This window comes from Eretmochelys imbricata, chromosome 24 (genome assembly GCF_965152235.1).
Source record: "Eretmochelys imbricata isolate rEreImb1 chromosome 24, rEreImb1.hap1, whole genome shotgun sequence".
NCBI lineage: Eukaryota > Metazoa > Chordata > Testudines > Cheloniidae > Eretmochelys > Eretmochelys imbricata.
In genome coordinates this window covers 17551828-17568307 of record NC_135595.1, presented here as the reverse complement: position 1 = coordinate 17568307, position 16480 = coordinate 17551828, and the positions used below count along the sequence as shown (strand labels likewise).

General features: G+C 56.9%; 1 protein-coding gene across 1 annotated transcript; it reads left to right on the top strand.

The window, feature by feature from the left end:
- Positions 1–1604: 1604 nt before the first annotated feature.
- Positions 1605–6575, top strand: LOC144279979 (sialic acid-binding Ig-like lectin 13). Its single transcript, XM_077841682.1, has 5 exons — positions 1605–1620; positions 1764–2168; positions 2305–2625; positions 5995–6258; positions 6571–6575. Exons 1-5 carry the CDS (start codon positions 1605–1607, stop codon positions 6573–6575), a joined length of 1011 nt encoding a protein of 336 aa, XP_077697808.1.
- The last annotated feature ends 9905 nt before the right edge of the window (positions 6576–16480 follow it).

Sequence of the window (16480 nt, the reverse complement as noted above, 5' to 3'; positions counted from 1 at the left end):
GCCTTTCGGGAGACAACTTGTCAAAGGCTTTCTGAAAATCTAAGTACATCAACTGGGTCACCCTTGTCCACATGCTTGTTGACTCCCTCACAAAATTTGAGTAGATTGGGGAGAATCTTTAGAAAAACCGTGTTGAGTCTTCCCCAACAAATGATGTTCACCTAGGCGTCTGATCATTCTGTTCTTTGCTATAGTTTCAAACAGTTTGCCTGGCACTGAAGTTAGGCTTAGCGGCTTCTAATTGCTGGGATCACCTCGGGAGCTCTTTTAAAAAAATTGGTGTCACATTAGCAATCCTCTCGTCATCTGGTACAGAAGCTGATTGAAATGCTAGGTTACAGACCATCATTAGTAGTTCTGCAGTTTCACTTTTGAGTTCCTTCAGAAGTCTTCTCCAGCTTACTTATGAGAATGTCCTGTGGGACAATGTCAAAAGCCTTCCTGAAGTCCAGGTATGTGATGTCCACCGCTTTCCCCTGCCATTAACCAATTAGCTCGTCAAAGAAGGAAATCAAGCTGGTTTGGCAGGATTTCTTCTTGGTAAATCCAGGCTGGTGATCACCCCTTCGTCCTCCCGTATTGAAGGTTTTCTACATTGTTCTAATAGCATTCCAGGTGTCGGGGTCAGGCTGACTGGTCCGTAGTTGCCCAGCTGTTCCTTTTCCCCCTTTTAAAGATGGCCACTCCGTTAGCCCTTCTCCCGTCTTCTGCAACCTCTCCTAGCATCCATAAGTTTGCAAATATTATTGCCAGTGGCTCCAAGTTTTCTTCAATTATTTCCTTCAGCATTCTAGGTTGAAAAGCGCCCTGCCCCACTGATTTGAATTCATTCAAATTGGTCAGAACATCTCTGACGGGTTCTTTCCTTCTCCCGATCTGACGCCCTTCCCCTTTGTCATCCGTGGTAACTTCGCTGGCCGCCCGCTCGTGTGTTGGTGTTTGTGGGAAGATGGAAGCAGAGCAGGCTCTGAGCAGCGCTGCCTTCCCACCATCTTCTCTCACCAGCTCGGGATTTTCTGACTGATCTCGTGATTCCTGGAGAAAATCTCAGCTTTTTCGCTAATTGAAGGATTTTTTTAGCCCACGATCTCTCGGGACCGTCTCCTGATTTGGGGATTTGGAGGGGTCACTGTGCTGTCAGCAGCCCCAGATCAGCCCCCTGCAGAGCCCAGCAGCACTGATGGTCCCCAAGGCAGATCTTTCCCCCTGTAAACAGCTTCTGCTCTCACACACCCTACCCTCCCCGTCTGTCTCTAGGTCTGTCCCAGCTGGACGCCCCAGCCATGGGCAGAGCCCTGCTTCCACAGCAGGACACCAGGGAACGGGAGCTCCCAGCTCAGGGCCCCCCCCCGGAGAGAAGGGGGTCCTGCCCCCCCTGCGGCCACGCTGAGGGTCCTGATCCTCGCCCTGCTCTGGAGGGGTAAGTAAGCAGCCCTGCAGCCCCAGTGCAGGGGGAAGGGCAGAACCCGCGCTACGCAGGGCCAGGTCTGTCCCAGGCCACGGAAGGGAGACTGGCCAGAGGGGGAGGGGAGCCCGATGCCCTCGTGCGGTGCTAGGGGGCACCGAGCGACAGGGAGCGGGCAGGGGGCTCGACGTTGGGAGGGATGGAAACTAAATGGAGTGAGGTTTGGTTGAGGACCCAGGGCTGGGCTCGCAGGGGGCTGCAGGTCGGGAGTGAGGGCACCGGCAGAGGTGTCGGGGGAGCTCAGGGTTGGTCTCTGCTCTCTGTGGCTCCCACTTCGATCCCTCTCCGTCCCCTGCAGGGTCCCTGTCCCTGGAGTCTGGTTATTCCCTGGGGCTGCCGCAGTCGGTGTCGGTGCAGACGGGTCTCTGCGTTCTCGTCCCCTGCACCTTCGCGTACCCAGCCTCGTTCGACACCGACAATCCCCGGGACCGGCTCTACGGACACTGGTACAAGGAGCCCGCAACTACGGGCCAGGATCCACCCGTGGCCAGCACTGACCCCAGCCAGTGGGTGTCGCAGGAGACCCAGGGCCGGTTCCGGCTGGCGGGGGATCTGGCACGTGGCGACTGCTCCCTTCAAATCAGCGACGCCCGACGGACGGATGCAGGGAGATATTTCCTTAGGGTTGAGAAAGGAAACTTTAAATACAATTACCGCCCCAATCTGTATCGCGCTCACCCCACGCTCGCGATCTCCGTGCCAGGTAAGAGCAGCCGCAGTCACCGCTCATCAGCCCCCCTGAGCCAGTCCCTGGCCTGGGGCCGGATCGGGGCCGGCGCCCCCAGAGGGGAAAGGCCTCGTGTCCCCCAGTGATTCTCTCCCCTCTCCCCGTGTCTCAGGGCTGACGGAGGAGCCGGAGATCCAGATCTCGCCAGCGCGGGGGCTGCCAGGGACACTGCTGGCCGGGGAGCCGGTGACTGTGACCTGCACGGCCCCCGGGCGCTGCTCCGGGCCCCCTCCCCGAGTCACCTGGACGGGGCCGTTCAGCGACACAGCCCGGGACGACTCAGCCCCGCTGGCGAACGGCACCTGGGCCCGCAGCTCCACGCTGCGCTTCACACCCGCCCCGGGGGACCACGGCAAAGAGCTCGTCTGCACAGTCACCTACCGCCCACGATGGGGACCTTCCACCCGCAGAACCGTCCGGCTACACGTCGGCTGTGAGTGACCCCTCCAGCCCCTCCATGCCGGGCCCCAGCCCCCACTGCTGGGATCCCCACCCCCCTGGGCTCCCCAGCCCTGCCCTCCAGCCCCTCCCCTAACTCAGCCCTGTGCTGGGATCCCCACCCCCACCATGCACCCTCAGCCAATTCTACTCCAGACCCCTTCCCCCCCACACCATGCAGCCCCTTCTCTCTTGGGATTTTCACGCCTTCCTGCCACGTTGGCTATGGCTTCCTCCTCCCATCCACATGCCCCGTCCTCAGGCCCTTCTCTTCTGGGATCCTCTCTACCCGCGACCTGCCCTGCCCCCAGAATACTTCTATGCTGGGATCCACCCACTATTCCAGTCCCCCCTTGCTGGGATTCCCCCCCTCACACCAGACACCCCAGTTCCCCCCGAGATCCCCCCGCGCTGTCCCACCACCTCTCCTCCACCCCGTCCCCTTTCTGTCGGGATCGGTGGATGCTCTCTATGGGGCAGAGTGTTAACGGGACCCAGTCGCTGTCTGGCACTGAACACGCTCCAGGGTCCGTGCCCAGAGACCTCGGCCCGCCCTACCCGAGGGCAAACCCCCATTAACTGGCCCGTGACCCCCGCGCTGCAGATCCAGGGCAGAGGGCAAATCAGCAGCCGCCTTTGCGAGGTGAAGGACCAAATCGGGCTTCACTATAAGGACGACAGCCCTTGTTCCCATCAGCCGGAGGGAGATTTAGAAGGAAACTCGCCCCCCGCCCCACCCCGTGTCTGAGCCCAGGCCCCAGCCCGACCCCGAACGTCTACACAGGCCTCAGAGGAAACGTCCGCGCTGCAATCACAGACCCGCAGCCCGAGCCCCGCGAGCCCGACCCAACGGACCCAGGCTCTGGCCCTTGGCACCGCGGGGCTTTGAGGGCAGCGTGGACGGACCCTGCCAGGCCTGGCCAGAGGGCACCAGCGTCCGGCTCCTCCGGGTGTTGCTTTCAAAATACCCAGGCCTGGCCAGGGGCCAAAGGAGAGGGCTGGGGAGAGACGAACCGAGCGGAGAAGGCAAAGGACCCACAAGGGGGGTGTCTGACGACCCTGGTGGGAGCGAGACCGGGGTTATTTAGGCCCCCGGCTCCGTCCCGCCCTGGGGAGGACACGTTTGGGGAGCAGGACGCTGAACACCCGGGCGCCCGGCGGACAGTGGCAGCGAGATGGTGACGCTCGCTCCAGTCCCCAGGCCGGAGCAGCCCGGCCCCTCGTTAGTGCCTCCGCCAATTAAGCTGAATTCCGACCCACCAGTTTTGGTCCCTTGGTTCTGGCTCCCCCTGGCCCTAACCCGGCCCCTGGGTTACATCCGGAGCCTCTTCGGTCGCGCCCAGTCGGGTCTGTGGCTTCCCTTCCCTGCCCACGGGGCTTGTGTCACTTCAGGGACCTTCCCGTCCCCCAGCTGAGCTCACAGCGAGGTGACACGGGGTCCCCGGTTGATGCTCTGGACCTGCTCCCCATGAAGCCAGGTAGGACTCTGGGGAAGTCTCCTCTCTGGGAGCAGCCTGTCTGCAGGACACACAGCTCCCCCGGCTCCACCTTCCTGGGTCTGACCTCGGAGCATTCAGCATCCTCTGCCCCTCCGTGCGCTTCCCACAGCGAGTCCGCCCGGGCGGGGTCCTGGGGAAGCCAGAGGGTCCTGCCCCCCAACTCCGCAGTCAGACGTGACTCTCAGCCAGCCAGGAAAACAGAAGGTTTATTAGATGACAGGAACATGGTCTAACACAGAGCTTGTAGGTGCAGGGAACAGGACCTCTCAGCTGGGTCCATTTTGGGGGCAGTGAGCCAGACAACCACGTCTGCCTTTCACTCCATGTCCCAGCCAGCCCCAAACTGAAAACTCCCTCCAGCCCCCTCCTCCCCTGGGCTTTGTCCCTTTTCTGGGCCAGGAGGGCACCTGATTCCTTTGTTCTCCAACCCTTTAGCTCTCACCTTGCAGGGGGGAAGGGCCCAGGACATCAGGTGCCAGGAAACAGGGTGTCGGCCACTGTCTGTGTCCAGACCCCTGCACACACCTGCCCTCTAGGGCTCTGCAATGATCATACACCCTTACCCCACCCGCTAGATACTTAAGAACTGCGTAGGGGAAACTGAGGCACCCCCACACTATTCAGAGGAAACATTAAGAACAGTCCCACTTCGTCACACGAGGGTCCCTGTCTAAGCTCAGTGATCACTAGCACCCCCACGCCCTCGGTGATATCCAGCCCCCCGATCCCCCCTCTCTGGTTTGTGTTACAGACTTGCCCGGCCCCCCCAACATCACCGGGACCCTGACCAGGAACAGACGCCCCGGTGAGAGGCCACGCTGCAAGCCCCGGGGATCAGCGAGCGCCTCCGAGTCACGCTCTGCCCGCGGTCCGGGCCCGGCACCAGCTCAGCCGGGCTAGGCTGCTCCGTGCCCGGAGGGGAGAGCCCGAGGAACCGCGGGGCTGTGGGGGGCAGTGGTGGGGTGATCAGGCCTGGTTCCCTCTCTCTAGAGCCCGGGGTGGCGTTAAGGGGGCGCTGGGCAGTGGGCAGGAGATGGATTAGGGACTGATCGCTGCGACGGAGACCTGCTGCCATGGCAAGGCACCGAGATTGTGCGCCCACCCCAGAGGGGCCAGGTCTCAGCGCCGGGTGAGGGGTCCCTGTATAACCCCCCCCTCACCATCCCAGTGCTGACTCTGTGTCTTGGCTCCTTGGTGGGTGTCATTGCATCCCCGGGCGATGCTCTGGACCTGCTCCCCATGAAGCCAGGCAGGACTCTGGGGAAGTCTCCTCTCTGGGAGCAGCCTGTCTGCAGGACACACAGCTCCCCCGGCTCCACCTTCCTGGGTCTGACCTCGGAGCATTCAGCATCCTCCGCCCCTCCGTGTGCTTCCCACAGCGAGTCCGCTGGAACATGGTCTAACACAGAGCTTGCAGGTGCAGAGAACAGGACCCCTCAGCTGGGTCCATTTTGGGGGGCAGTGAGCCAGACAACCACATCTGTCCTTCACTCCATGTCCCAGCCAGCCCCAAACTGAAACTCCCTCCAGCCCCTCCTCCTCTGGGCTTTGTCCCTTTCCCCTGGCCACCGGATTCCTTTGTTCTCCAACCCTTTAGTCTCACCTCACAGGGGAGAAGGGCCCAGGCCATCAGGGGCCAGGAAACAGGGTGTCGGCCATTCTCTGTGTCCAGACCCCTGCACACACCTGCCCTCTAGGGCTCTGCAAGGATCATACACCCTTATCCCTCCACCTAGATACTTAGGAACTACATAGGGGAAACTGAGGCACCCCCACAATATTCAGAGGAAACATTAAGAACAGTCCCACTTCGTCACAGTGGGGAATCTCTGGTAGGACCAAACCCGCCTGCTCGTCTCTTCCAGTGCCAGGTGCCTGGGGAGCTGAGGGCGACGTCGTGTCTCTGGAGACCCAGGAGGGCGACTCCCTGAGCCTGGGCTGTGAGGCTGGGAGCAGAACCGTGGCCACCCTGAGCTGGGCCAAGGGGAACGAGTCCCTGAGCCCCGGCCAGGGAGGGGCCGGGCGCCTGGAGCTGCCGAATCTCAGCAGAGGGGACGCTGGGGAGTATCGGTGCTGGGCGAAGAATCCCTTTGGGTCGGCCAGCCGGGCCCTGTGTGTGCACGTGCAGTGTAAGGCATTTGGGGGTGCTGGGCGAGACAGAGGGGCCTCAGTGGGGGGTGCTGGGCTGCAGGGGGTGGGGGTGGTCAGTAGGGGGCCTGTGGTGCAGGGGGTGGGCGGGGGATCCATGGGGGGCGCGGGGCTGCAGGGGGGCAGGTGGTCAGTGGGGGGTGCTGGGCAGCGGAGCAGGGTGGAGAAACGGGTGGGTTGGTGTGAAGCGCAGCTGGCCAAGGATGGGGCCGGATCAGCACCTTGGGGCAAGCCAAAATTGACAAACAAGGGCAGAAGAACCTGTGGGACTCCCTCCCACTGGATATTAACAGTTTAATCTATGGGACTCCCTTCTCCTGGGTGTTAGAAGTGTTAACCCATGGGACTCCCTGCCACTAAGTTTCTCTTCTGCCTCGGCTCCAACCCCCATGGGATCTACACTGTCCTGCTGAGCCCACTAGAAACAGGTGGGAGCCCTTCCCCTCTATGGGGCGCTGGCTCTGATCTGACCCCGGCGGGGGATTGGCTGGCTTGGTGTGGGGCGGGGATTGGGCCACGGGACCTTTCCCATCAAGGAGATGCCAGCTCCTATCTGACCCCAGGGCGGGGTTGGCTGGCTCAGGGGCTGGGGAATTTCCCCTCTAGGGGGTGCTGGCTCCGACCTGGTCCCAGGGCTGGGCCTGGCTGGCTTGGGGCAGGGGTTGCAGGCATCTATCCCAGACTCTCGGCTTGTTCCAGCTCCCACAGGTGGCCTCACTCGGGCATTTATTGAAATCAGCTGCAAACTCGTCTTCATGGCGACTGGATTCTTCCTGGCCTATTACCTCACCCTGCTCTATTACGGACGGTAACTCAGCCACTGACCCACCCACCAACCTACCCACCCACCCATCTACCCACCTACCTACCGTCTATCTATCCACCTACCCAACTATGTACCAACCCACCAACTTCTGTGTCTATTCATCCCCATTCACCCCTCTTTCTATCTATCTATCTATCTATCTATCCCCATTCACCCCTCTTTCTATCTATCTATCTATCTATCCCCATTCACCCCTCTTTCTATCTATCTATCTATCTATCTATCTATCTATCTATCCCCATTCACCCCTCTACCTATCTATCTATCTATCTATCCACACTGCCAGCCACATACATATCCCAGAATCTCTCTCCCAGGACACCCTGCTGCTGTCGTGGAGGGAGAAGAAAGGACAGGCCGGGGGCCCGGGAATCCATGGTGCCCGAGTCCGGTGTCTAGATCGGGCCGTTCCTCAGCCACCGAAGCGCCGACAAGGAATTGGAATCTCACAGGATTGAGGAAAAGGAGAACGAGACCTCAGCTGAGCCCAGGGGTAGAAGCAGACATAGAACAGGTCACCTGGGCCCCCTCTCTTCCCTCCATTGTCCTCCCACTTGCCAGAACCGTCTGGCTCCCAAGATGGGCTCGGCCTCTGGGCCACTGGTTGCTAATGTCCATAATATCCCGGCCATTGTCCAGGGTCCCGGCTGCCAGGTGACATCACACCTGGCCCTCTGCAACCACTATCCCCCTCTCCCACCACCTCGTTCCGCACACAGCACACAGGGAAACTGAGGCAGACACAGTATTCATGCAAAACTCTAAAAAAATCCCCCACTTCGTCACAGGTGCTTTTCAAAATAAAAGTTTTGCGCAAAGGTTCCCTGCCCCAAAAACTAATCACGGGATTTTTTGGTTTTTGGAAAGGTTTCACAGGGATCTGGGCCACTTAAAACTAATGATCCCTGGGAAACATTCACTAGCTAGGAATTTTTCACAAAAATATCCCAAATGTTTCAATCTCTCCTGCCTCCCCCCCCCGCCCGCCCCCACACACCTCCTCGGCTTTAAAATATCTTCAGGACACAGAAAAAAACAGACATTTGAATTATTAGATAGATAGATAGATAGATAGATGATTAACCCTTGCCCTTCCATACCGACAGACGCAGTCACCATGATCCCAGCGTTATCAGCCATGTCAGGTTTCTATCTCGACCTGGTGGGTACAAGGTTTCCCAGAGAATTTCATTTTTTTCCTGTATCTGAATCTGGTAATTCCCAAGACCCAGGAAACACACACGTGTCAAATACTGAGCTCAATACAATGCACAAAGAGCCCTTGCCCAGCGCTGAGATGTGACCGCCTCTGGGGTAGGGAATGGGGGCTGTTTATATAAGGATCCCGGCTGGCGCTGAGATGCACCCACCTCCAGGTGGGGCTGTGACGAAGTGGGACTGTTCTTAATGTTTCCTCCGAATATTGTGGGGGTGCCTCAGTTTCCCCTATGCAGTTCTTAAGTATCTAGGGGGTGGGGTAAGGGTGTATGATCCTTGCAGAGCCCTAGAGGGCAGGTGTGCAGGGGTCTGGACACAGAGAATGGCCGACACCCTGTTTCCTGGCAACTGATGGCCTGGGCCCTTCCCCCCTGCAAGGTGAGAGCTGAAGGGTTGGAGAACAAAGGAATCAGGTGCCCTCCTGGCCCAGGAAAGGAACAAAGTCCAGAGGAGGGGGGGCTGGAGCGAGTTTCAGTTTGGGGCTGGCTGGAGACATGGAGTGAAGGGCAGACGTGGTTGTCTGACTCACTGGCCCCCAAAATGGACCCAGCCGAGAGGTCCCGTTCTCTGCACCTGCAAGCTCTGTTTTAGACCATGTTCCTGTCGTTTAATAAACCTCTGTTTTACTGTCTGGCTGAGAGTCACGTCTGACTGCGAAGTTGGGGTTCAGGACCCTCTGGCTTCCCCAGGACCCCGCCTGGGTGGACTCGCTGTGGGAAGCGCACGGAGGGACAGAGGAGGCTGAATGCTCCGAGATCAGACCCAGGAAGGTGGAAGCTGGGTGAACTGTGTGTCCTGCAGACAGTCTGCTCACAGAAAAGCGACTTCCCCAGAGTCCTGACCGGCTTCGTAGGGAGCAGTTCCAGAGCATCGCCCAGGGACTCCGTGACAACTGGTGTCAGCGGTGGGATGTACTGCACCCCATGGATGGCGCTTCCTGCAGTAAGTGACTGGGGAGCAGTAAAACGAAGGGGGATTGATGAGGACCAGGCGTGCTGAAGGCTGAGAGAGGAGCGGTTTCGGGGGGCAGTTAACCCCTGGGAGTTTGTGACCAGTGAGAAGGACTGTGCAGTAATGGGGTGCCCCTGGGGACTGCGATGAGCAGTCTCCGGGGCGGAGGAGCCTGCGGCTTGGCCCTGGGAGAGAGAAGGACTTTTGCAGTAACAGGGTCCCCTGGGGGATTGCAGCGAGCAGTCCCGGGGGGGGGGAGTCTGCAGCTCAACCCTGGCAAAGAGGGGGTGACCTCGAGAAGGGCTGGCACACTAGGGGTTCTCCCTGGAAACCGTGGGGAGCTGAGAGCACACAGGCCTGTGAGTCCACAACAACTTGGGAAGGGCGGAGTGATGGCCTGTCACCGTCTCCTGAAGAAGGACATTGTAACCCTGTGCAGAAAGAGAGGGTTGAGCATTGGAAAGTTCACCAAGGCACAGTTCATCGTGCAGCTGGAGGAGGATGACGGCTCTAAGGAACAGATTCCTGACCACAAATGGGGCTACAGCAGGATCTGGGAGCAGCTGGAGTGGGAGCCAGGCACCCCCAAGACTCCTGTCCCCGACCAGACGGGGGTCTTCACGATCGGGTTCCCCATTGGGGGATCGGAGACGGACGGGATTGAAGCTGAGTCCAAGAGAGCAAGAGGACTGTGAGAGCCAGCGAGAGCCCGAGAAAGAGCTGCAGCAGCAGCATGAACTGGCGGTGGGGGAGCGGAGAGGCCTAGGGGACCTCCCAGGGTGAGTGGGGATAGACCCCGGGGGGCCAGTTCCGCAGGGAACCTCGAAACTAAATTGCTGCCCCTGTTAAGGAGGGGCGGGGGGATGTGGATGCCACCTCACTGCCTTTGAGCAGGCTGGTGATTTGAACCAGGGGGACCCTGCGGAAGAGCCCCGGCGTCTAGCTCCCTTGCTGGGTCCCAAGGCCATAGACTCCGTCAGCCAGATGGGTGGGGAGGTGGACAGGCTCCCACTCCTGACCCCAACCTATCTGTCTGTGTGGAGTTTCCTGGGGCCAGGCCCCTCGGACCCCCAGTGGGAGCGGAAGGGGATGGTCAATGGGGAGACATTCCTGGGGTGGCGAGATCCTGGGACAGAGACAACTGTTGTCAGGCCCTGGGTGGTGCAGCTTCAGAGGCTGAGGGGCTGTGTGAGCTGGGTGAGGGTCCCAGGGACGAAGCCCCTCGCCCTGCCTATGGCCCAGATCCCTGTGCAGACCCGGGAGGGGTGGGGCTGGCTGGTCGTTGGGGTCTCCAGGACACCAGCTGCGAGACCCTGTTGTGGGGTGACTGTGTCTCTTTGGGGCAGGATCCAGGCCATGCTCCGGTAACTGCCAAGGGTTTGAATTTGAATCCAGGGAACCAATCGGCGGAGAGGGAAATGGTCAGTGAAAAGGCAGATGACCTGGCTGGCAGCAGGGAGGAGCGGCTAGGCTCAGGCTACCTGCCTGCCTGTAACCAGCCCCCTGGGGCTGGGTGGGACAGAGAGATGCTCCCCGCCCCCTTGCACACTGGAGAAGGGGCTCAGGCTGGCTCTGATGCACTGAGGAAAGCAGCAAGCTCGCTGCCTACCCCCACTGGGACAGCAAGGGCAGCGCTGAGCAAGGGGGCAGATAAGACCCCAGCTGGGTGGGGGGAGACACAGGCAGGGCAGGGTATTTGTTGGGAGTGGCAAGGTGCTTGGTAAGGAAAGTTTGGATGAGCCTAGGCAGCCTTGTGAGCTGATGGCTGTGTCTAGTCAGCAGGGTGGGAAGGCGAGGAGAGTGGAAGACGAGTGTCCCTGGACCTTACCTGTTAGCTGGGTGGAGAATTGGGACAGGGAAGGAAACGTGCCCATGTCTGTCAGGGGTATTGACTTGCATAGGGAGGGAGCTACCCCGATCTCCAAGCAGTTGTCTGTGACCAGCCTTGTGTGCTGGGACAAGGGGAATGAGATCCCAAGCTGGGTGTCTGGGAAAGGAGAAAGTGTGTCCGGCTCTTCTTTGTCTGTGGAGCAGACAGAAGGGGCCTTGCAGCCTGTGATGGCAGAGGGTCATGCAGTTGTCTCAGAGTTGGTTCTGGATTCAGCTAAAGCCCAGGAAGGGAAGGGCCCTAAGTTTGGGTCTGCTCGGGAGAATGGCCCTGTAACTAGGTCGCATCCAGTTAGGGTCAATGTAAAATCCCAGAGAGCAGACAATTCTGGTGCTTATATTTTGCCTGTTGCTAGTGTCTTGTTGGGAAAGGGTGGAGCAACTCTGTCTAATCAGGGTGAGATCCTAGCCAGGGCACAAGGAGAGCATGAAGGTGATGTGATTGTGTTACCTACTGAGGGTGTGGAAACCTGTCGCAAGAAGGAAAAGATTCCTGAACTTGTGTGTGGCAAAGGGAAGGAGAATGCTTCTAACCTTTTCTCTAGGAAGTCTGTAAGTTTGCCTGAAAGGGGATTGTGGAGGAATCCGCCTGATGGGCCAGAGGTAATTCTGGATGTAAGGGAGACCCAGAAAGAGTCTGTTGTTGCTCAGGAAAGTGTTCCTCTAGAGCAAGCCTGTGCAGACCCAGGAGGGGTGGGGCTGGCTGGTTGTTGGGGTTCTCCGGGATATCGGCTGCGAGACCCTGTCGTAGGGTCACTGTGTCTCTTTGGGGCAGGATCCAGGCCATGCTCCGGTAACTGCCAAGGGTTTGAATTTGAATCCAGGGAACCAATCGGCGGAGAGGGAAATGGTCAGTGAAAAGGCAGATGACCTGGCTGGCAGCAGGGAGGAGCGGCTAGGCTCAGGCTACCTGCCTGCCTGTAACCAGCCCCCTGGGGCTGGGCGGACAGAGAGATGCTCCCCGCCCCTTTGTACACTGGAGAAGGGGCTCAGGCTGGCTCTGATGCACTGAGGAAAGCAGCGAGCTCGCTGCCTACCCCCACTGGGACAGCAAGGGCAGCGCTGAGCAAGGGGGCAGATAAGACCCCAGCTGGGTGGGGGGAGACACAGGCAGGGCAGGGGATCTGTGGGGAGTGGCAAGGTGCTTGGTAAGGAAAGTTTGGATGAGCCTAGGCAGCCTTGTGAGCTGATGGCTGTGTCTAGTCAGCAGGGCGGGAAGGAGAGGAGACAGCCGTGTTAGTCTGTATTCGCAAAAAGAAAAGGAGGACTTGTGGCACCTTAGAGACTAACCAATTTATTTGAGCATGAGCTTTCGTGAGCTACAGCTCACTTCATCAGATGTATACCGTGGAAACTGCAACTACAGCATTTGCTCAAGAAACTTCCTGAAAAAGCACAAGATCAAATCCGCACAGACACAGCCCTGGAACCCCGACCTGGGATATTCTATCTACTACCCAAGATCCATAAACCTGGAACTCCTGGGCGCCCCATCATTTCAGGCATTGGCACCCTGACAGCAGGATTGTCTGGCTATGTAGACTCCCTCCTCAGGCCCTACGCTACCAGCACTCCCAGCTACCTTCGAGACACCACTGACTTCCTGAGGAACCTTCAATCCATCGGTGATCTTCCTGATAACACCATCCTGGCCACTATGGATGTAGAAGCCCTCTACACCAACATTCCACACAAAGATGGACTACAAGCCGTCAGGAACACTATCCCCGATAATGTCACGGCTAACCTGGTGGCTGAACTTTGTGACTTTGTCCTTACCCATAACTATTTCACATTTGGGGACAATGTATACCTTCAGATCAGCGGCACTGCTATGGGTACCCGCATGGCCCCACAATATGCCAACATTTTTATGGCTGATTTAGAACAACGCTTCCTCAGCTCTCGTCCCCTAAAGCCCCTACTCTACTTGCGCTATATTGATGACATCTTCATCATCTGGACCCATGGAAAAGAAGCCCTTGAGGAATTCCACCATGATTTCAACAATTTCCATCCCACCATCAACCTCAGCCTGGTCCAGTCCACACAAGAGATCCACTTCCTGGACACTACAGTGCTAATAAACAATGGGCACATAAACACCACCCTATACCGGAAACCTACTGACCGCTATTCCTACCTGCATGCCTCCAGCTTTCACCCTGACCACACCACACGATCCATCGTCTACAGCCAAGCTCTGCGATACAACCGCATTTGCTCCAACCCCTCAGACAGAGACAAACACCTACAAGATCTCTGTCAAGCTTTCTTACAACTACAATACCCACCTGTGGAAGTAAAGAAACAGATTGATAGGGCCAGAAGAGTTCCCAGAAGTTACCTACTACAGGACAGGCCTAACAAAGAAAATAACAGAACGCCACTAGCCGTCACCTTCAGCCCCCAACTAAAACCCCTCCAACGCATTATTAAGGATCTACAACCTATCCTAAAGGATGACCCAACACTCTCACAAATCTTGGGAGACAGGCCAGTCCTTGCCTACAGACAGCCCCGCAACCTGAAGCAAATACTCACCAACAACCACATACCACACAACAGAACCACTAACCCAGGAACTTATCCTTGCAACAAAGCCCGTTGCCAATTGTGCCCACATATCTATTCAGGGGACACCATCACAGGGCCTAATAACATCAGCCACACTATCAGAGGCTCGTTCACCTGCACATCCACCAATGTGATTTATGCCATCATGTGCCAGCAATGCCCCTCTGCCATGTACATTGGTCAAACTGGACAGTCTCTACGTAAAAGAATAAATGGACACAAATCAGATGTCAAGAATTATAACATTCATAAACCAGTCGGAGAACACTTCAATCTCTCTGATCACGCAATCACAGACATGAAGGTCGCTATCTTACAACAAAAAAACTTCAAATCCAGACTCCAGCGGGAAACTGCTGAATTCGAATTCATTTGCAAATTGGATACTATTAATTTAGGCTTAAATAGAGACTGGGAGTGGCTAAGTCATTATGCAAGGTAGCCTATTTCCTCTTGTTTTTTCCTACCCCCCCCTCCCCCCAGATGTTCTGGTTTAACTTGGATTTAAACTTGGAGAGTGGTCAGTTTGGACGAGCTATTACCAGCAGGAGAGTGAGTCTGTGTGTGTATGGGGGTGGTTTTTGGAGGGGGGTGAGGGAGTGAGAGAACCTGGATTTGTGCAGGAAATGGCCTAACTTCATTATCATGCACATTGTGTAAAGAGTTGTCACTTTGGATGGGCTATCACCAGCAGGAGAGTGAATTTGTGTGGGGGGGTGGAGGGTGAGAAAACCTGGATTTGTGCTGGAAATGGCCTAACCTGACGATTACTTTAGATAAGCTATTACCAGCAGGACAGTGGGGTGGGAGGAGGTATTGTTTCATATTCTCTGTGTATATATAAAGTCTGCTGCAGTTTCCACGGTATACATCTGATGAAGTGAGCTGTAGCTCACGAAAGCTCATGCTCAAATAAATTGGTTAGTCTCTAAGGTGCCACAAGTACTCCTTTTCTTTTTAAGGAGAGGAGAGTGGCAGATGAGTGTCCCTGGACCTTACCTGTTAGCTGGGTGGAGAATTGGGACAGGGAAGGAAACATGCCCGTGTCTGTCAGGGGTATTGACTTGCATAGGGAGGGAGCTACCCCAAACTCCAAGCAGTTGTCTGTGACCAGCCTTGTGTGCTGGGACAAGGGGAATGAGATCCCAAGCTGGGTGTCTGGGAAAGGAGAAAGTGTGTCCGGCTCTTCTTTGTCTGTGGAGCAGACAGAAGGGGCCTTTAAGCCTGTGATGGTTGAGGGTCGTGCAGTTGTCTCAGAGTTGGTTCTGGATTCAGCTAAAGCCCAGGAAGGGAAGGGTCCTAAGTTTGGGTCTGCTCGGGAGAATGGCCCTGTAACTAGGTCGCATCCAGTTAGGGTCAATGTAAAATCCCAGAGAGCAGACAATTCTGGTGCTTATATTTTGCCTGTTGCTAGTGTGTTGTTGGAAAGGGTGGAGCAACTCTGTCTAATCAGGGTGAGATCCTAGCCAGGGCACAAGGAGAGCATGAAGGTGATGTGATTGTGTTACCTACTGAGGGTGTGGAAACCTGTCGCAAGAAGGAAAAGATTCCTGAACTTGTGTGTGGCAAAGGGAAGGAGAAGGCTTCTAACCTTTTCTCTAGGAAGTCTGTAAGTTTGCCTGAAAGGGGATTGTGGAGGAATCCGCCTGATGGGCCAGAGGTGATTCTGGATGTAAGGGAGACCCAGAAAGAGTCTGTTGTTGCTCAGGAAAGTGTTCCTCTAGAGCAAGCCCTAGGTAAAGAGGGTAAGAGCAGAATTTCTGGGAGGGGTGAATTGTTGCATAGAAAAGCCCTAGGGAAAGGAATCCTCATGGAGTCTTTGCAAGCAGTTTACTGCCACTGAAGGGTGTGAAAGTGATTTAATCAAGAAAGTTTCAGTTCCTAACAGCCAGAAATTTTCTGTTGTAAATGGATCCACTGACTGTCCTGTTGAAAGATCCAGTGTGGAGAGCTTTGAGAAGGTCTCAGATGAAGTGAAAGCTGTTAAGAAAGTTAAACAGTCCTATAGCCAAGTGGCTGTGTTTGGCCAGCTTGCTGGGGAGAAGACCCAATCCCAGTTTGACCCCCTGGGGTTTTGGGGTGGCCAAAGGGCACGGGCCGCAGAAACCTTCCCACATGCGGCCTGCGAGTGCTATCGGCCACCCCCGACCTAAGGGAGGGCATGAAACTGGAAGGGCCTGGTGTAACTCCTACCAAGGAATGGGAGAGATGCTGGGGCATCCATGGGAACGTTGGTGGCTTCGAACTTCCCCAGGTCACCGGGTAAAGTAACCCCGCTCAGTTCGATCTCGAAGGGGGGAGAGATGTGACGAAGTGGGACTGTTCTTAATGTTTCCTCCGAATATTGTGGGGGTGCCTCAGTTTCCCCTATGCAGTTCTTAAGTATCTAGGGGGTGGGGTAAGGGTGTATGATCATTGCAGAGCCCTAGAGGGCAGGTGTGCAGGGGTCTAGACACAGAGAATGGCCGACACCCTGTTTCCTGGCCACTGATGGCCTGGGCCCATCCCCCCTGCAAGGTGAGAGCTAAAGGGTTGGAGAATAAAGGAATCAGGTGCCCTCCTGGCCCCGGAAAGGAACAAAGCCCAGAGGAGGAGGGGCTGGAGGGAGTTTCAGTTTGGGGCTGGCTGGGACATGGAGTGAAGTGCAGACGTGGTTGTCTGGCTCACTGCCCCCAAAATGGACCCAGCCGAGAGGTCCCGTTCTCTGCACCTGCAAGCTCTGTGTTAGACCATGTTCCTGTCGT

Excerpts from the sequence above, each read along its gene's own strand:
- LOC144279979 (XM_077841682.1), top strand. Across the intron at positions 2,169-2,304 it reads GCTCGCGATCTCCGTGCCAG|GGCTGACGGAGGAGCCGGAG; the intron begins GTAAGAGCAGCC and ends CCCGTGTCTCAG. Across the intron at positions 2,626-5,994 it reads CGTCCGGCTACACGTCGGCT|TGCCAGGTGCCTGGGGAGCT; the intron begins GTGAGTGACCCC and ends CGTCTCTTCCAG.